Source organism: Bos javanicus, chromosome 28, assembly GCF_032452875.1.
Source record: "Bos javanicus breed banteng chromosome 28, ARS-OSU_banteng_1.0, whole genome shotgun sequence".
In the NCBI taxonomy this organism is placed as follows: Eukaryota; Metazoa; Chordata; class Mammalia; order Artiodactyla; family Bovidae; genus Bos; species Bos javanicus.
In genome coordinates, this window is record NC_083895.1 from 3,455,708 (window position 1) to 3,476,113 (window position 20,406).

General features: G+C 50.4%; 1 protein-coding gene across 1 annotated transcript in view; it reads right to left on the bottom strand.

The window, feature by feature from the left end:
* Positions 1-2,153: 2,153 nt before the first annotated feature.
* PGBD5 (piggyBac transposable element derived 5) overlaps positions 2,154-20,406 on the bottom strand; it is a 98,101-nt gene continuing 79,848 nt past the window's right edge. Inside the window, exons 4-7 of the mRNA XM_061404792.1 lie at positions 18,236-18,416; positions 15,062-15,259; positions 5,501-5,606; positions 2,154-4,081 (exon numbers count right to left, since the gene is read on the bottom strand). Coding sequence (XP_061260776.1) covers positions 3,886-4,081; positions 5,501-5,606; positions 15,062-15,259; positions 18,236-18,416 — 681 coding nt within the window. The 3' untranslated portion in view covers positions 2,154-3,885. The remainder of the gene's footprint in view (positions 4,082-5,500; positions 5,607-15,061; positions 15,260-18,235; positions 18,417-20,406) is intronic.

The window sequence follows — 20,406 nt, forward strand, 5'->3', positions numbered from 1 at the left end:
TGCACCTGAGAAAATGGTGCAGGAAGGGTGTGCACCTTGAGCACCTGCAATATTTCAGATCAGAAGAGAGGTTTGGTCTCACGTGTCTGTGAAGCCTCAGACAGGAGGAAATACCCTATAAAGGCACTACATCAACTGGGGCTAAAGCCGCCAGCCCTACTGATGACTCTGGGGAGCAGTCTGTGCAGCGGTTTAGACCATGGTCTCGGCATCAGGTCCACCGGCTCACCTGGGTAAACAGTAAAACGTCCCTCTTGCCAATGCCTTCCTGCAAGCTGGGGACGCAGGTGTCCAGGCCCACCTTGTGGGGCACCTGGGTGGAGAACTGGGGCACAGGGAGCTCTCTGGGCCCATGGACGAGGCCCTGTCTGTCTGTGCGTGGTTGCCCGTGGCACAGGTCAGTGAACCCTTCCTCCCCGCTCCCATCAGCCTGTCACTGAGTTGTCCTCCTCCACCTCAGGGCCTGCTGTGGGGGGTGCCTTTTCCCTTTGCCACAGGCCGGAGGGGACATCTCTCACTGGTGGTGGCGAGCCTGCCTCACCCCCTGGTTAGGGGCCCTCTCAATGCAGATGCTGAGGCAGGGTTCCTCAGGGTGGCGGCGGCACCCGCCGTGCATCCAGGTCCTCCCCGTCTATCTGCGATCTTATCTTGGCCACAGCTGCAGAGTTAATCCGTTTTGGCAGCCAGGTCTTGTCTAATGCAGTCAATAAACTGCATATCTTTGCCCAGAATGGTCCAGATGCCAAGTTTCTATGTCACTCACCTGAGTTTTGAAATACTCATGTAATGTTCCAGTGACCAAAGTAAAATATTGTTCAGAATTGAGGCTTTGGGAAGGAAGCAGAGTGTGGGGAGAAAAGACAAATACAGACCCTGCCAAAGAAGGTACCAAATCCAAACAGAAAATCATCCTAATTAGATTCTCCGAAGAATTTGCCTGGTGGTGTTTGTGGTTCAGTTGCTTGGTAGTGTCCGACTCTTGTGACCCCATGGACTATAGCCTGTCAGGCTCCTCTGTCCTTGGGATTCTACAGGCAAGAATATTAGAGTGGGTTGCCATTGCCTCCTCCAGGGGATCTTCCCGATTCAGGGATCAAACCTGAGTCTCCTGCACTGCAGGCAGTCTCCTGCATTGCAAGCGGATTTTTTACCTCTGAGCCACCAGGGAAGCCCAAGAATTACGTTACCTACTTCCAAAGACAGCTGAGGTCATGTGACACATCAGAAACTGTGTGGAACCCAACAGTTTACCTTGCATTCAGCTATGAGATGTTCTCTGGAGAAGCTTAGAAGTCCTGCTGGTGCTTTCCCAACAGGGTTGGGAGCTCACTGTCCGCCCTTCCTTTCTAGACCCTGCAGCAAAGACCTCCTACAGGACTGGTTTGCCACAGAATGAAGGGGGCCACCTACCTCCCAGCTTCTGCCAGGGCCCTGCTGGCAGCCTCTCCCCTGAGAACCTCTAGCTGGGCCCCTTCCTGGTCAAGAACAATGGCCAGCTTCCCAGTGAGCCTGTCCAGTGTGGATCTGCCAGCCTTCAGGCCCAGGGAGGTATGGAGTCGGGTGACTCCTGACCAGTCACCCCACACCCCATCCATGGTGCAGTCGGGTCCCTGCAGGCTTTCCTAGTCAGTGCTGCCTGGCATTTTGTCCTCCTAGAAAGAGAAGAGAAATCCCTTTGAACCCGAGAGCTGGTGCTATCACAACAGGCTCCACCAGAAACCCAGCTAACCTGCTGGTCTCTCAATCATTTATCAGAAACCAGGTGGCCACCATCTCAAAACCAGAGCACCAATATGGCGTAATTCCTCTATAATTACTTGGTAATGTGAAGTCACCCACTGTTGGTCACAGCAGCACCTCTGGTGTTGAATGAGAATGACACACGGCCTAGCAGAGGACAGACCCGGGTGGAGGCAGGCATGATGTGTCTGATGGCAGAGGCACCTATCAGTACAACTAAGCAGTCACAGGACAGGGCATCACGTGCATTTCTACCCAACAGTCAACTGGATTTTTCTTCTAAACTGCTCTTGGTTCATGATACTAGAGTGGCAAGATCATATATACTGGATTATACAAGAAATCAAGACTCACAAGAGTGGCCTGGAGTTTTGTCTTTGACCTTTTAAACAAACGCACATATTAACAAAGAGTCAACATCTAAATAGACTTTTATTTTTTCTTTTACTTACTTGGACAGAAAAGAAAATTCATTAGCTTCCATTAGAGTCTCCCTAAGTGTTGGAAATGCATTAAACTCAGAAATAGTGGACCTTGTAGAAAAGCATCACAAATTAAAAATAGATTTCTCCATGTGGTAAAAGTTCTTTCAATCCAATTAAAGGACACGGCAAAGGTGTTTTGAAACACAATTTAAAATTTGGCCTACAATCCGTGGCATCGAATTAAAACCACAGGGCGAGGTGACATCGTGAACTGGGTACAGATACGGTGTGATCTGGAGCATGCTGCCAGCAACACTTGTGATTAACCGGTGACAACAAGGAAGAACATCCCAAAGCCTGAGTAGAGTAGGTTTGCATTTGTAAAAATAAGGGGGCGACATTAACTGGGTTGAAGGGAGATCACGTAACTTCAGAAATTACTCGTTTCTTATCTGTGGGGACAGCCAGACCAGCCGACCACCCTAGCGGAGGTCTCCCAGGGAGACATGTGAACCTTGGTTCAGAGAAGGCCCAGGTGTTCTGAGAAGTAAGTAGAGCCCTTGCTGCCAGCTGCTCATCACGGAGGCCTTTCAGGCTTGTGGTGAGCAGACCCCAGGCCCTGGGAATCACACCCAGCCAAGCTGTACAGGTGGGTCTGCCAATGCCCACCACACCACCACGAGGCGGGCAGTGAGGCTGGCCAGCACTGCCCAGTGACCACATGAGAGAGAGAGAGTGGTCACCCACAGAGACAATCTGTTGTCTCAGCCGTGCTGTGTATTTTCCAAGACAAGTAATTCTGCCGGTGACGGCGTCTGTGCAAAGCTCAGGCCCCCAGGCCCCCATGGTTTGATGGACACAAAGTACCCTTTCTGGCCCAGGTTCAGGCCAGGCCCGTGATCATGCAAGGAGCCACGACAGGGCGGGGTGAGAGGGTGAGGACAGAAGAGGGACATTGCCTTTTACAGAAGATCTTGAGCAACAGTAAGAAAATAACCTGAAGATATATCTAAAAATAAAAAACAGCGTCACACTTCACTGCCATTCTGTCACCGTCTTTCTCCCCATACACCAGCCACTCCGGGACAGGCAGGAGTGCCTCGTGCACACACCAGAGTGGCCCCACTCCCCATGCCAACACTGCCTTTCAGCGATGCCAGCCTGTGTTTTTTCTGCTACGAGCCCCGTTCTGAGCTGCCCACTTGAGGCAAACACTGGCAAACCCTCTGGGTTCCTACACACGCCCAAACAATCCCAGCTGGCTCCCTTCCCATGGCCTTCAGACACTGCGTGACCTGAACCACGTCGTGGACATCTTTCCTCTTCACCAGCTCATTCCATCCCTGGCGCCCATGATGGCAGCAGCCCTCCCAGGTCCCCTGTGCTGAACGGGCTCCCCATGGCCTCCACGGGGATTGTGAGGGTGCCCTGCCCTGCGCTGGTGGCACGGAAGGTCTGGCTCAGGGCCACACCTGCAAGGTGCTCACTCCAAGGTGGTGGCCACTCTCCGGAGGGAAGCCGTGCTCTTCTCTGTGTGGAAACCGGATGGCGCCACCCTCTGACCAGGTCCGTGCTGGCCCCTCCAGAGGCCCTGAGCACCCTGCCTGGACTGCGGCCACACACAGGGTGTCTCCGGGTCTCTGGCCGGCAGGTCAGACGTCAGGCTCCCCCGTCCCTCCCTGGACCTGGTCCTTACCTAGCCTGGGCCACGCCCAGGACATCAGAGGCTTGGAGAGGTATCCTCCAGGCCCAGCAGCTCTTGCACGAGTCTCTCACCGAACTGGGCCCGGCTGTACCTCTTCACGTGATAGGCGTCTGACATCTTGTACAGAATGTAGGCATTATTGACCGCTATGCTGACGGCAAACCAGAACACCTGCTGCCAGGTCTTGTTCGGTTTATGAGAAATGAAATACCTAAGAGGACAGAAGGGTAAAAAGGGCTGACTCAGATGGTGCCCAGGCACCCCGTGCAGGAGAGATTCCCAAAGGCCTCGTTGGGCTCAACAGGGTGCTGTCGGGAGCATGGGGGTGGGAATCAGGCTGGGGAGGGGGGAACAAGGCGGGGGGAGGGCAGCTCTCACTGAGGCTCAGGCATGTGAACTTTGCTTAAGATGAAAACAGTCCCTAGGAAGGGATCAGGTGTGAGGAGGCGGGCACCACAGGGGCCACTGAAACCAGGAGTCAGGCCTGTGTGGTGCGGCTGGAGCTCGGGAGGACGCAGGGCTGCGGGGCTTCCCTGTGTGGCACGTCCTGAGCCTGTGTGGTGTGGCTGGAGCTCAGGAGGACACAGGGCTGCAGGGCTTCCTTGCACAAGTGCCGAGTGTCCCGAGCCCCTCCTGCTGCGACCACCCGCAGCTCCTCACTCTTCTCTTCACCACCCCTCCTTCCCCCAGACGGAGGACAGCTGTCACCTCAGGAGAGCCTTCTCTGCTGGAGAGCCCCGCCTCAGGACCCACCCCTGTGCCGCTGTCCTCTGCATGCACGTGTGTCTCTGCACCCCAAATGCCGGGTACTGGAGGGTCGGCAACCTCAGCACCACTGAAGTGCCCAGCCAGGGCAGCCTGCGATGTCTGCTCCATCACACAGGCTGCCCTGTGAGCACCGCCCAGGCCAGTGAGCTGCCAGGCAGGCCAGGGCTCCAGGAAGACAGTGCAGTGACTCTGAGGGAGTGGGGCGCCCTCTACACCTGGGTTTTTCCAGGAGGCCCAGGTTCCTGCACTGCCCTCCCCACCAAGCAGCCTGGGAGACATCAATGACCCTCAAGGAGGGCTGAGAAAATGCCCACCGCCCTCTGGGTTAGTCTCGCCCTGTTTTAGATTGTGAGGTTCAGGCCCAGTCGTTAACAGGCCAAGGTTCAACAGCTCCCGATGTGGGCATGGGAGCTGCCTGGAGACAGCACTGGGGCATGAACACGTACACACACATGCGTGTGGTGCACACCATGTGTGCACTCATGATGATACCGTGCCTGAGCACACTCACACTCACACGTGAAATGACTAAGTAACCATGGCTCAGCCCAGTGACATGAAGGCCCGCGCCCCGTCTGCGGAGGGGACGCAGGGCAGGGCCCCAGGGACAATAGCGGGCGGGGTCGGCCCGATGGCGGACGTGGAAGAAGGGGAACAGACAGGGCCGCAGTGCAGGCGGCCAGGCGGTGGGAGGCGGGGGTGGCCGCGTGGCTGGGCCCTGGGGGGATGCCAGGCTGAGGGCTCAGGATTTCCTCTCTCAGGGTCTTCATCTGTCAACCCTGATAAGGGCAGCTGACCGCCCAGCAGCCCCCGCTCTCGGCGGTGAGGCCCCCGCGACGCTCACCGGCGCCGGCTCACTTACTTGCTGTACTTGTCGTCGTACTTGCAGATGTAGCTGAGGTGGGCGGCGAAGGCCTCCACGGCCAGGGGGCAGGGGATCTCCCCGCTCCTCCTCTTGATGATCACTCCTGCAGAGACAGGCGGGACATCCCCTCTGAGCCTCCCCTGCAGACCCCCATTCAGATCACGTTCTTCTCCATCCTGCCTGCTTGTCAAAACAGACAGCAGGGGAGAAGATGGGAAAAAACCACTATCAACAACATCACTGAAGCTTCAGGGGAGCTGAGGAAAACAAGGTCAGGTGAGCAAAGAACATGGAGCCACAGCACAGACCAGGGCAGGGCCCGCGGCAGATAATGGCGCAAAGGCGAGTGTGAGTGGAGTAGGGCTCAGCACCCGATGGAGCCCTGAGAGCAGAGAGGAGGCCAGGACTCACCGGCCCCCTCTTCCCTTCCCCAGGCTCCCACTCCTTCTGCCAGGTCTGAGAGCGGTGCGAGAAGGTGGCCACCTCCTGGCCCCCTGTCAGGGGGCCAGGGGACCAGTCCACCTGCTCTGCTCAAGGCAGGGTTCAGAAGAACCAGGAGCCACCTGACCCCAGGCTCCTCCATGCCTCCCGTGGACAGAACCCTTTACCCTTCACTGATCCTCAAATGCACTCTCTCACATGCCTTCAAACACCGTATAACTGAGTCCCAGGGCCATGACCAAAGTCATGGCAAGAGTGAAACATCCCACCGACCAGGAGTGAGAAGCAGAGAGAGATCAGTCAGCCCTCTCCAGCCTGCTGCCCAACAACCTGTCTTCTGAGACTCGCCCTGACTGGGGGGTGCCATCCACTGCACCCTCAGAGGTGATGTGTGGGCCGGAAGGATGGTCAAGTGTGGTGGGGGCTACACAGCATTTCCTCTGAGCAGCCTCCTCTGCAGCAGCACCATGTGGTGGAGAAGACTGCCACTGTTTCCAGGGATTAGTTCACAGGGCTGTGAAATGTTAGCGCTGCTTAAATAAATGTGAGTAGTGAAAGTCGCTCAGTCGTGTCCGACTCTTTGCGACGCCATGGAATATACAGTCCATTGAATTCTCCAGGCCAGAATAATGGAGTGGGTAGCCTTCCCTTCTCCAGTAGTTGAAGTAAAAATGGCTCGTCACCCTCTTCCTACTGAGGGACGGGCGGGAGACAAGAGTCACACAGGTCCATCTGCTGAGACTCAGCCCTAAACCAGAATAGTTTTTTTTTTTTTTTGTCTCCCATCCCTGCTCCCCAAATACTGACTTTCTGCACTGATGAAGTGTCTGGAGATCTTATGAGAGGCTGAGAAGCTCGCTCTGGAGGTGTGGGGGACGCTGGGGCAGCACCCAGGCAACACGCCTTCTAAAGCCTCAAGAGCTCAAAGGACCACGGTGCCCGTCCAGGGCCTTCTCCCAGTCAGAGGCTCCTGGGGCCCAGATCCCGAGAGAGGCTCTCTCCACAGAGACACTCTACTGCCAGGTGCCGCGGCCACACGCAGGTCCTCCAAGGCTGGGCTCTCCACCTCCACGGAGGGCGGTCTCTGTACAGCACCCTTCCTGCAGGGACCTGCCCTGGGCCTCTGCTCACTACCCAACCCCAAACACAAGTGAGCAAACACCCACACCTCACGCCTGGCCTGGATGCATGGCCTGGGGAGGCTTCCCATCACTGGCTCTATTTTAATTTGCCTGACTTTCAACTACAGCCTCCTCTGGGGCTAAAGAGGCCCCTTAGGGCTTCCCAGATCCATGTGGGTATGAGCAGGTCAGGCCGTCTGATAAAATCCCCTCCCTTCTCTCTTCCCAAAGGCAGGGGAAGCCTCGCTGTGAGGCAGCAGGGTCCCAGCAGGTTGGGCCCACTCTCCAGGGATGAGGGCGTGGTGCTGGCCGGGGCCCTGCAGTCCCTACCGGCTGCCCTCAGCACCGGCAGGGCGGTAGTTCCAGGGCTGCTCACCCAGGTGTGAGAGGCCTGCTCCTCTCCTCTCGGGGGAAGAAGGTTCCTCCCTATTCCTTCACACTTTTGAACTTAAATGAGAATTACAGCTGGAAAGAGGAGACTGGCTTCAAAATCCAGGTTTCTGTCAGTCTCTTTGAGCATTTCTCCAAGGTTATTACCAGTCCAGCCTCCTCCCTGGTGATACCTTAGATTTCAGATACTACTCAAGATGAAAAGGGTGAGACTGCAGCCCTATTAATATCCTTTTCTGAGGACTGAAAAACTTTAGACATTGGAAATATTGACAAGAGGTTATGTGATATTTATTGTCTCTGCTGACGTCATAACCAGGGATGATGTGTTCTCTCTGGGAGCACCCTTGTATGTCTGTGGCTGGGTGTGACCCTCTGCACATCTATATTCTAAGAGTTAACCTCTGTGACACTGTAGGTTCACGTGGGCCTATGACAGAACTACCTGTCTTCCTGTTGCAGGGGTCTGTCTCTCCACCTCCTCCAGGTTTTTTTCTGGCTGGGCTGACATCCTTTCTGCCCTTCTCTAAGTCTGAGCGAATGAGTCAAGACCTGACACACAGACCCGATGTCTGATATGCAGACATTCCACACCCACACGAGCGTCATGGACTCCGAACTCTATGGGCAAAGAGGGAGATGGAAGACTCAAAAAGGATTTGGTTCTTCTTGGGGATGACCCTGGGTAAATGACAGCATGTAACTTAAAGAGCCTGTGTACCCTCACACTGAAGACTGAGTGCTGAAGAATTGATGCTTTTGAACTATAATGTTAGAGAAGACTCTTGAGGGTCCCTTGGATTGCAAGGAGATCTAACCAGTCCATTCTAAAGGAGATCAATCCTGAATATTCACTGGAAGGACTGATGCTGAAGCTCCAATACTTTGGCCACCTGACACAAAGAGCCAAATCATTAGACAAGACTCTGATGCTGGGAAAGGCTGAAAGCAGGAGGAGAAGGGGATGACAGAGGATGAGAGGGTTGGACGGCATGACTGACTCAATGGACTTGAGTTTGAGCAAGTTCAGGGAGATGGTGAAGGACAGGGAAGTCTGGCGTGCTGCAGTCCATGGGGTTGCAATGAATTGGGACACAACTGAGTAACTGAACAACGACAGGGCTCACACTTTCTGAAAGAGGGCTCATTCTCCCTTAGAATCTGGAGTAAAGAATAATAAATCAATCCCTAAAATGTTCAGTATGAAAAGGCAAAAAGATATGACACTGAAAGATGAACTGCCCAGGTTGGTAGGTGGCCAGTATGCTACTGGAGAAGAGCAGAAAAATAGTTCCAGAAGGAAAGAAGAGGCTGAGCCACAGTGGAAATAATGCCCAGTTGTGGATGTGTCTGACGATGACAGTAAAGTCTGATGCTGTAAAGAGCAATATTGCATAGGAACCTGGAATGTTAGGTCCATGAAAAAAGGAATTGGAAGTGGTCAAACTGGAGATGGCAAGAGTGAACATCCACATTTTAGGAATCAGAACCAAAATGGACCCAAATGGGTGAATTTAATTCAGAGGACCATTATATCTACTACTGTGGGCAAGAATCCCTTAGAAGAAATGGAGTAGCCATCATAGGCAACAAGAGTCTGAAATGCAGTACTTGGGTACAATCTCAAAAGTGACAGAATGACCTCTGTTCGTTTTCAAGGCAAATCATTCAGTATCACAGTAATCCAGGTCTATGTTCCAACCATTAACGCTGAAGAAGCTGAACAGTTCTATGAAGACATACAAGAATTTCTAGAACTAACACCAAAAAAAGATGTCCTTTTCATCATAGGGGACTGGAATGCAAAAGTAGGAAGTCAAGAGACACCTGGAGTAACAGGCAAGTTTGGCCTTGGAGTACAAAATGAAGCAGGGCAAAGGCTAACAGAGTTTTGCCAAGAGAACACACTGGTCATAGCAAACACCCTCTTCCAACAACACAAGAGAAGACTCTACACATGGACATCACCAGATGGTCAATACCAAAATCAAATTGATTATATTCTTTGTAGCCAAAGATGGAGAAGCTCTATATAGTCAGCAAAAATAAGACTGGAAGCTGACTGTGGCTCAGATCATGAACTCCTTATTGCCAAATTCAGACTTAAATTGAAGAAAGTAGGGAAAACCACTAGACCATTCAGGTATGACCTAAATCAAATCCCTTACGATTATATAGTAGAAGTGACAAATAGATTCAAGGGATTAGATCTGATAGACAGAGTGGCTGAAGAACTATGGATGGAAGTTGGTGACATCATACAGGGGGCAGGAATCAAGATCATCCCGAAGAAAAAGAAATGCAAAAAGGCAAAATGGCTGTCTAAGGTGACCCTGCAAATAGCTGTGAAAAGAAGAGAAATAAAAAGCAAAGGAGAAAAGGAAAGATATACCCATTTGAATGCAGAATTCCAAAGAATAGCAAGGAGAGAGAAGAAAGCCTTCCTCAGTGATCAATGCAAAATAAAGGTAAACAATTGAATGGGAAAGACTAGAGATCTCTTCAAGAAAATTAGAGATACCAAGGGAACATTTCATGCAAAGATGGGCACAATACAGGACAGAAATGGTATGGCTCTAACAGATGCAAAAGATATTAAGAAGAGGTGGCAAGAATACACAGAAGAACTACACAAAAAAGATCATAATGACCCAGATAACCATGATGGTGTGATCACTAACCTGGAGCCAGACATTCTGGAGTGCGAAGTCAAGTGGGCCTTAGGAAGCATCACTATGAACAAAGCTAGTGGAGGTGATGGAATTCCAGTGGAGCTATTTCAAATCCTAAAAGATGATGCTGTGGAAGTCCTGCACTCAATATGTCAGCACATTTGGAAAACTCAGCAGTGGTCACAGGACTGGAAAAGGTCAGTTTTCATTCCAATCCCAAAGAAAAATAATCCCAAAGAATGCTCAAACTACTGCACAATTGCACTCATTTCACACGGCAGCAAAGTACTGCTCAAAGTTCTTCAAGCTAGGCTTCAACAGTACACGAACCGAGAACTTCCAGATGTTTAAGTTGGCTTTAGAAAAGGTAGAGGAACAAGAGATCAAACTGCCAACATCTGCTGGATCATAGAAAAAGCAAGAGAATTTTTAAAAAAAATCTACTTCTGTTTCACTGACTATGCTAAAGGCTTTGATTGTGTGGATCACAACAAACTGGAAAATTCTTCATGAGATGAGAATACCAGACCACTTTACCTGCCTCCTGTGAAACCTGTATGCAGGTCAAGAAGCAACAGTTAGAATGGGACATGTACAACAGACTGGTTCCAAATCAAGAAAGGAGTACGTCAAGGCTGTATATTGTCACCCTGCTTATTTAACTTATATACAGAGTACATCATGCAAAATGCCGGGCTGGATGAAGCACAAGCTGGAGTCAAGATTGCCAGGAGAAATGTCAATAACTTCAGATTCCCTGGTGGCTCAGGTGGTAAAGCGTCTGCCTACAATATGGGAGACTTGGGTTCAATTGCTGCGTCGGGAAGATCCTCTGCAGAAGGAAATAGCCACCTACTCCAGTACTCTTGCTTGGAAAATTCCATGGATGGAGGAGCCTGGTAGGCTACAGTCCATGGGGTGGCAAAGAGATGGACATGACTTACTGACTTCACTCTCTTCTTTCACTTCAGATATGCAGATGACACCACCCTTCTGGCAGAAAGCGAAAAGGAACAAAAGAGCCTCCTGATGAAGGTCAAAGAGGAGAGTGAAAAAGCTGACTTAACATTCAAAACATTCAAACAAAACTCAACATTCAAAAAAAGAAGATCATGGCATCTGGTCCCATCACTTCATCACAAATAGATGGGGAAACAATGGAAACAGTGACAGAATTTATCTTTTAGGGCTCCAAAATCACTGCAGATAGTGACTGCAGCCATGAAACTAAAAGACGCTTGCTCCTTGGAAGAAAAGCTATGACTAACCTAGACAGCGTATTAAAAAGCAGAGACATCACTTTGCTGACAAAGGTCAAAGCTATGGTTTTTCCAGTAGTCATGTATGGATGTGGGAGCTGGACTACAAACAAGGCTGAGCTCTGAAGAATTGGTGCTTTTGAACTGAGGTGTTGGAGAAGACTCTTGAGAGTCCCTTGACTGCATGGAGATCCAATCAGTCCATCCTAAAGGAAATCAACCCTGAATATTCATTGGAAGGACTGATGCTGAAGCTGAAACTCCAATACTTTGGACACTTGATACAAAAAGCTGACTCACTGGAAAAGACCTTGATGTTGGGAAAGACTGAAGGCAGGAGGAGAAGGTGATGACAGAGGATGAGATGGTTGGATGGTAACGCTGACTCAATGGACTTGAGTTTGAGCAAGCTCAGGGAGATGATGAAGGACAGAGAAGCCTGGCATGCTGCAGTCCATGGGATCACAAAGGTTAAAACTCGACTGAGTGACTAAACAACAAACTGTTCATAAGTAGTTACATGTTTTCTGAAATGGGAAATTCTGCTCATCTTTTAGAAGGGCATATATGTTCATAATAGAAGACAGTATAAAGCTGGCAAGCAATCTTTAGAACATAGGAGACTCTGTCATCTGGGTGATATTTAAAATAAGTAGGGAAAAAATAATTATTTGATCAATGGTTCGGGAACAGAGGTGGGGCTGCTTGGTCAACCAATCTTTGCCACTTATCAAAAAAAAATAGTAGCACCTTGACTGATGCCACATACCAAAATAAATTCCAAGTGCAAAGAGCACGAAATCACATTATAAAACAACCAGGTGAACTATTTACTTACCTGGCCTTGGGCCAGAGCAGGGGTTTTTTAAGCATGAGAACAAATAACATGGTTAACAGCAGTGCATGCCTGCTAAGTCTGATTCTGTGCGACCCTATGGACTGTAGCCCACCAGGCTCCTCTGTCCATGGGATTTTCCTGGCAAAAACTGGAGTGGCTTGCCATATCCTCCTCCATGGGTCTTCCCAGCTCAGGGACCGAACCCCAGTCCCTTAGGTCTCCCATATTGGTAAGCAGGTTCTTCACGACAAGTGCCACCTAGGAAGCCCCTCCACAGCTGTGCCGATGTGGAAATGAAAACCCTTTGAATGTTAAAAATACTGACCATAAATAAAAGCAAAAGGAAAACAAATGCATAAAAATACCTGCTATGGGCACAAAATCTTTCATAACGTGTCAAGTTCCTAAGACAAGTACTTCTAATGAAAAATTTAAAAGAACATGACAAAATCATTGAAAATCAGCTAATAAACACATGAAGAGATGTTCAACCTCACCAACAGTCATGGCAATTTATAGTTAAAATTTTATAGCATTTTCAGCCATCTTATTGACAAATTTAGAAAAGAAAACAAATACAGTGTTGGCACAGCAGGAGAAATCTCAGTCTCTTGTAACCACTGCAGTGGTAATAAGTACAGCCTTTTGGCACAGCATCAGAGTCTTAAAACCATTCAGACCCTTCGGCACAACCATTTAACTTTTAGATTTATCCTGAGGAAGCAATCAAAGATGTACCTGAAGATTTATCTATAAAAATCTTCACTATATCACTCTTCCTATTGTGAAAAAAACGATCATTAATAGGGAGCAAGATAAAGAATTATGACACAATCTAAGGATGAAATACTAGGTAGTTTTTAAAAAATCATCTTTTTGAAGCACAGCAGAAGGACAATCACACCAGAACTATCTCCATTAAGCAGCAAGGCCCTTGGATGGAACCAGGAAAAGGACTCCAAGTGGGGAGCATGCCGACATCAGAGCTTCTACTCTGTGAGCCCCTTGGCCATACCCAGGGTCTCCTCTCTCCCAGATGGGCTCACAGTGTCCACAGGCCCTAACGGGGCGGGGAGGGCTCAGGGGCTTGGAGGTGGGGGTCGGTCTGCAGCCAGGTTGTGGACACACACCTCGAGATTTTTAAGGGTGTCTAGGATTTGGAACTTCATGGTTAATAACAGAGAGCACACTTTAGAAAAGGAAAGAATCACTGAACTGAACACGAATACTCGTTTCAGCTTATTTAAAAACCAACCCTCCCAATTTTATTGTCTTTGCCCCTTAACAGCCTCCTGCCTCCTTCCCTTGGTCTAATTAAAGGGCTCTAGTCTTTGAGACTTAGGGTTTTCGACCCTATTGCAGGCTTTTCCCTAACGTTCCCAGATGCAGTCTTTCCTCTGCCACCTCACTGCACCAGTTCAGACATGGGCAATCTCCTGCTTTGGGACATCGCTTCAGAGGCCATCACTTAAAATAATTTGGTGGGAAGCAACTCCAACATCTTAGACCCACACCTTCCAAGCTACTTCCAGGAGATACCTTCCAAGAGATCCTCTGGTCCCGCCCCGAGGCCCAAGCCAAAAGACAGCAGAAGTCCAGGGCAATCCAGCCTTCAGCTGACAAGGGCAATTCCAAAACTCTCCTCTATGTGCCCTTGATATAGAACCTGATGGGTCGGCTTTTGCCACCCCCACCCCCACACCCCTGAGTGGGGTAACAACACCCATGTGCCTTGATTGTAACCTGCACTGAAATGTTACACGAGGTGTGTGTGGAGGTGAGGGATGGGGATAAGTGAACGAGAGATGCTAAATACCACACACACGACATATATACACACATACCACACACATGCATACACGCATAGCAATACACACACTACACACACACCCCTGAGTTCCTTGGCAGTGTTCCTTTAATAGTAAAGACTGCCATGCTAAGTTGCTTCAGTTGTGTCCGAATCTGTATGGACTGTAGCCCACCAGGCTCCTCTGTCCATGGGATTCTCCAGGCAAGAATACTGGAGTGGGTTGCCATTCCCTTCTCCAGGGGATCTTTCTGACCCACCGATCCAACTGGCGTCTCTTAACGCCTCAGGTTAAGGCGTCTCTTAACCTGCATTGGCAGGCGGGTTCTTTACCACTAGTACCACCTGGGAAGCCCAACAGTAAAGACAAAGATGTCTTAACGTAAAGGAACCCAAGGGACGTTTCAAGTACACTCCAAGTGAAAGGCACTCAGCTATGTCTGACTCTTTGCAACCCCGTGGCCTGCTCCTCTGTTCACGGAATTCTCCAGGCCAGAATACTGGAGTGCGTAGCTGCTCCCTTCTCCAGGGGATTTTCCAAACCCAAGTCTCCTGCAATGCAGGTGGATTCTCTGAGCCACCAGGGAAGTTGTAAGTACTTTTGTAAAGGGTCCCTTTGTCATTGCAATTTCCTTTTCTGCTGTTTAATAATGTTTGAGCTGTGGGTTCCCTTAAATACAAACATTGAAAGATAAGAATGGTTGACTTTTGTCCTCTTCCCATGAGATTAGATTTTTCAAAGAATCCTAAATGATGAAGCAATTATGTAAATGTTGTTCAACAGAGCCAATTATCACACTATGTATGACCTAGGGACCTACGGGGGAACTGCTCAGGTCATCTGCAAAGGCCAGCCTCATGGCTTCTCCTGATGTAACAAGTCCCCAGGTGCTGACAGCCTGTGGGCACAGGAGGGACAGCCTCCATGTAAGAGGCAGCAGGCATCACCCACTCCACGGCCTAGAGCTAAAGAGGGGCAGGGGTCAAGCCCAGCCTCCAGAGCCCCACCTGGGGCCCCCAGTATGCCCACCTTGCTGCACGGGCGAGTAGGCATTGGTCAGGAAGCGGAAGTGCCCCTTGTTGTACCAGCAGATCAGGGACATGCTCCCCTTCATCCGGATGCTGTGCTGGCCCCGGGCAGGTGGTGTGGCTGGGCTGCTTAGCATGGAGGGCGGCAGGCCGGTGCAGTCACTCTTCCTGGAGCTGAGCAGGCCACAACAGTAGATCCCTGTGGGTAAAGGGACCGCACAGCCTCAGGGCGGCTCCCCTGCTTCCCCAGGAGAGATGGGAAATTTTGGAGTTTTCATCCCAGATGTGCTGCCTCCCCCACACTTCTGTATGTATCTAAGATCACACAGAAGATCTAACACAAGCAGAGCATCGGCAGTAAGACAGCAGTTCTCACGGCCAGAGGGCTTGCGACCTGCCAGTACAGGGCTGAACCTGTGGACCCATTCTCCCATCTGCTTCTAGAACTTCTGAACTCACATGATGCACATGATCTCAGGCTCTTAGTTGGGCAGGCGGAGACGGGCATCATTAAACCCAAACCAGCTATGTACCCTACCCCTCTCACCAAGACTCGCCATCTGCAGGGCACTTCAGGAAGCTCTGCCTATGTGCAGCCAAGTGAAAGGCAGAGGGAGGAGTCATCACATGACATATGCTTTGTGGGGGTGGTGAGTGGTGGAGTTTTCTGGGGGAAGAGCTTGAGCAGGGCCTCTGAACCCTAGAATGTTGCCTGCAGCAGGAGCCCTGCAAGCAGAGACCAACCGAAATAAGGAGGCTTCTCCAAATTCTTCCAGGACTCGAGGTCTTTCCTGGTCCTCATTGCTCATGGCCCCCCCTTGGAAGCCATGGGGAAGCCCACTTCTCCCTATGCCCAGAGGAGACGTGAAGGGGCATTCTGACTAGAGACAGGGGAATGGTCTCCCCAGTGTCATGGGCATGAATTTCTGGTCACCTTCTGTGGTGGAAGGACTCTGATGATCTCCTGTCCTTCCGCCGCCTCAGTCAGACCCTTGTGGGGCACACCCAGTCTTGCTGCCCAAGAGAAGAGGGCTCCCCACAGCTCCCACCAACGGGATCCAAATACCCAGACTGCGAGATTTACAAACAAGAATCTGTCTTCAAAACAAGAAGAGAATTTAGATGAATGAGGATAACGTTTAAAATTGCCCACCAGGCTTGATGAACACAACCACCCAAAGAGCAGCTGCATTTTTCTAACAGAAGAAGAGAATCTAGCAGTGCACAAGTTTAGTTGTGAAAATAGCAATTCTCATGTGAATACTGTTACAAAGCGGTCTCCATGCGCCCAGGAGGCTCAGCCAGGCTCTCGGCTATGACTTCAACCCTGGCTGCCTGTCAGAATTTCCTGGGGTCACCAGACCAGAGAACGCAGAGTCCCTGCCCATGGAGGCAGCCATCCATGGGCAACGTGGAGACCACCTCCTCGCACGTCAGGCATTGCAGGGGAAGCCCAGGAGGTCATATGCGAGGGTTCACAGCCTCAGATGCTTCTAACAGGTAACAAAATCTTTGCTTTTGGAAAAACTCAAATTCCATGTCTAATTATTTTTTTCCACTAAAAGATTCTCCTCCATCCTCTAGTTCCCTGAGCGGGGAGGATCCTCTTCTTCCCAGAACACAGGCCAGCGGCCCAGGTCTCGGGGAAGCCTTTGGTGCCCCAACTCTGTACCTACCAGTCCCGCCAGGCCCACGCTATGAGAGCGTCCTAACAATACCATGTGACCCTCGGTCCAGGTGACGAGGCGGTATGAGGTGGCCTCGGGCCTGCAGGGCCCACGGAAACCATTAGCGCAGTTCTGGGAACCCTGGGGGTTCCACGCCATGCCCGTGACACTCACACTGGGAGCCGAGCAGCCAGTGGACACGGCAGCCCTAGTGCTCACCACGTGCTCTTACATGGGGACACTCGGCGCTGCGTTCATGAGCGTTGGGGCCAATTTTCTCCAACTTGACCTCCACGGCCCTGCTTCACAAAGTCTGATCTGTCCACACTGAATTCTCTCAACAATTAAACCCTGAGCCCTGCTGGAACCAGCGTAGTGAGGTACAGCCCAGGTTGGCAGAAGGAAAGCACCCAGGGGCTGCCTCATCACAGTCGCTGAGGCTGCAGGTTGGCAGCTGTGGGCTCCCCATTACTTGAGAGGGTTTGGTTTTAAGGCCAGACTTCAGATCTGTTGCTAAGCAACAGGTCTGCAATTTCAGTCTCTGGAGGAGCTGAGTGGGGGTGTTCTAGGTTTTTCTGAGTGGACGGAATATAAATCCCAAATGCAGGACCAAGTGAAGACAGATGCAGCCTGCCATGGGGCTCCCCGACTCAGCCGGGATCTGCTTCTATAGCCCCAGTTCTTCCAGAGCCATGGAAGGCTTGCTCAATTTTTCAACAAATGAACCAGGCATTTTAGCACTGAGGGGAGCTAACACCTTTCTGAGGCCCACTGTGCAGCTGCCTGTATTAATCCACACAATTCTCTGTCCAACTGGAAGGGGTGACATTACAGTTTGCAGAATGCAGAATTCAGACTCCCTAAGAGCCTTAGGAGAAGCTGTGCCTTGATGCTGTGGATTTAATATTTGTGCCCCACTCCCAATTCCTACGTCGAAAACCTAATGCCTGATGTGAGGTGATGGTATCTGGAAGTGGACCTTCAGGAGGTGATTGGGTCAGGAGGGTGGAGCCCTCATGGATAGGATTGGTGCCCTTATAAAAGAGGTGCCACAGAGTTCCCTCACCCCTTTCCCCACGTGAGGACACAGGGAGAAGTCTGCAGCCTCATCTAGCCATGCTGGCACCCCGTCCTGGACGTCCAGCCTCTGCAATTGTGAGCAATAAATCCCTGTTGTCTATGAGTCACTCACTCTGTAGCACTTTGTTACAGCAGCCCATAAAACACTAGCAAAACTCCTTGGATGGCCTGGCCTCATCACAAAGGACACGAAGAGGAGCACCCAGAAAACCTGTACCGACCTGTCCCCTAGACCACGAGCTTGAGACAGGTTTCCATCCACATCTCCTGGGCCCAGCAGGGCGGGCAGGCAGCAGGCCCTCAGGCTCAGGCCTCCTCGTCAGGCATTCTGGGGCCATGCTGCTCACAACACACCCGTACCCCCAGCCCCATCTCCGCACTTCTCCAGGGGGAGGGTCCTCATTCAACCCGGTCCCCACTTGACAAACCTTGCTTTTCAAACTCTTCAAACAGGGTCAGGCTGGTGATGCTGGGCCCGGTGAAGATGATGTAGTTCTTCCCGGCTGCGTTCCGGCACAGGCTCCTGGCCACCATGCTGTGCAGCTGGGGCTTGTTCTTCAGTGCATCCAGCCCATCAGGGCCACTGCCTTCCTTCAAGTGGACATAAATCTGCATCAGAAACACACAGGGGTCAGTGAGATCACAGCAGGACCAGGCTGGGGTCCAATTATTCAGGAAGCACAGGCTTTTGCCACCAGGCCAGGAATGTGGGAAAGTAACCCCCTTTCAGGCCATCTGTTCCACAGTCCCCACTGGCCCCGTCATCTCTGTGATCCACAGAGACTGCTCACTTCCTGGCTGCCCTGCAGCCCAGTGCCTCAGCCCAAGACTGCAGTTCGGACCTGCCAGAGTAGAGAAGGAAAAAGGTCAAATAGTTACAAGTAATGCATCTGGCCGCTGAGATCAAATGCAAACACATTCGCCTGTTCTGAAGCACAGAAGTCATGTTCACAGTAAACAGAAATAAAGGCTACTTCCCCTGTAAGAACGGATCTGTGTACTTTCTGTTTGCATACAGCTTTTTCATTTACAAAGCATGTCCACAGTTACCATAACCACTAGGTGGGCAGAAGGGGCAGCATTCACTTCATACTGCAGAGGGAGAGACGGGATTTAAAACCCATGTGACACCCCAGGACCAGCAAAGAGGACGTGCTGGAATTCAGTTCAGTTCAGTTCAGTCGCTCAGTCATGTCCGACTCTTTGCAACCTCATGAACTGCAGCACGCCAGGCCTCCCTGTCCAACACCAACTCCCGGAGTCTACCCAAACCCATGTCCATTGTGTCGGTGATGCCATCCAACCATCTCATCCTCTGTCATCCCCTTCTCCTCCTGCCTCAATCTTTCCCAGCATCAGGGTCTTTTCAAATGAGTCAGCCCTTCACATCAGGTGGCCAAAGTATTGGAGTTTCAGCTTCAAAATCAGTCCCTCCAGTGAACACCCAGGACTGATCTCCTTTAGGATGGACTGGTTGGATCTCCTTGCAGTCCAAGGGACTCTCAAGAGTCTTCTCCAACACCACAGTTCAAAAGCATCAATTCTTCGGAGCTCAGCTTTCTTTATAGTCCAACTCTCATGTCCATATGTGACTACTAGAAAAACCATAGCCTTGACTAGACAGACCTTTGCTGGCAAACTAATGTCTCTGCATTTTAATACGCTGTCTAGGTTGGTCACAACTTTCCGTCCCAGGAGTAAGTGTCTTTTAATTTCATGGCAGCAATCACCATCTGCAGTGATTTTGGAGCCCCCCAAAATAAAGTCAGCCACTGTTTCCACTGTTTCCCCATCTATCTGCCATGAAGTGATAGGACCAGATGCCATGATCTTAGTTTTCTAATGTTGAGCTTTAAGCCAACTTTTTCACTCTCCTCTTTCACTTTCATCAAGAGGCTCTTTAGTTCTTCTTCATTTTCTGCCATAAGGGTGGTGTCATCTGCATATCTGAGGTTATTGATATTTAGCCCAGCATCTTGATTCCAGCTTGTGCTTCCTCCAGTCCAGCATTACTCATGATGTACTCTGCATATAAGTTAAATAAGCAGGGTGACAATATACAGCTTTGATGTACTCCTTTTCCGATTTGGAGCCAGACTGTTGTCCCATGTCCAGTTCTAACTGTTGCTTCCTGACCTGCATACAAATTTCTCAAGAGGCAGGTCAGGTGGTCTGGTATTCCTGTCTCTTTCAGAATTTTCCACAGTTTATTGTGATCCACACAGTCAAAGGCTTTGGCATAGTCAATAAAGCAGAAATAGATGTTTTTCTGGAACTCTCTTGCTTTTGCCATGATCCAGTGGATGTTGGCAATTTGACCTCTGGTTCCTCTGCCTTTTCTAAAACCAGCTTGAACATCTGGAAGTTCACAGTTCATGTATTGCTGAAGCCTGGATTGGAGAATTTTGAGCATTACTTTACTAGTGTGTGAGATGAGTGCAATTGTGCAGTAGTTTGAGCATTCTTTGGCATTGCCTTTCTTTGGAACTGGAATGAAAACTGACATTTTCCAGTCTGGTGACCACTGCTGAGTTTTCCAAATTTGATGACATATTGACTGCAGCACTTTCACTGCATCATCTTTCAGGATTTGAAATAG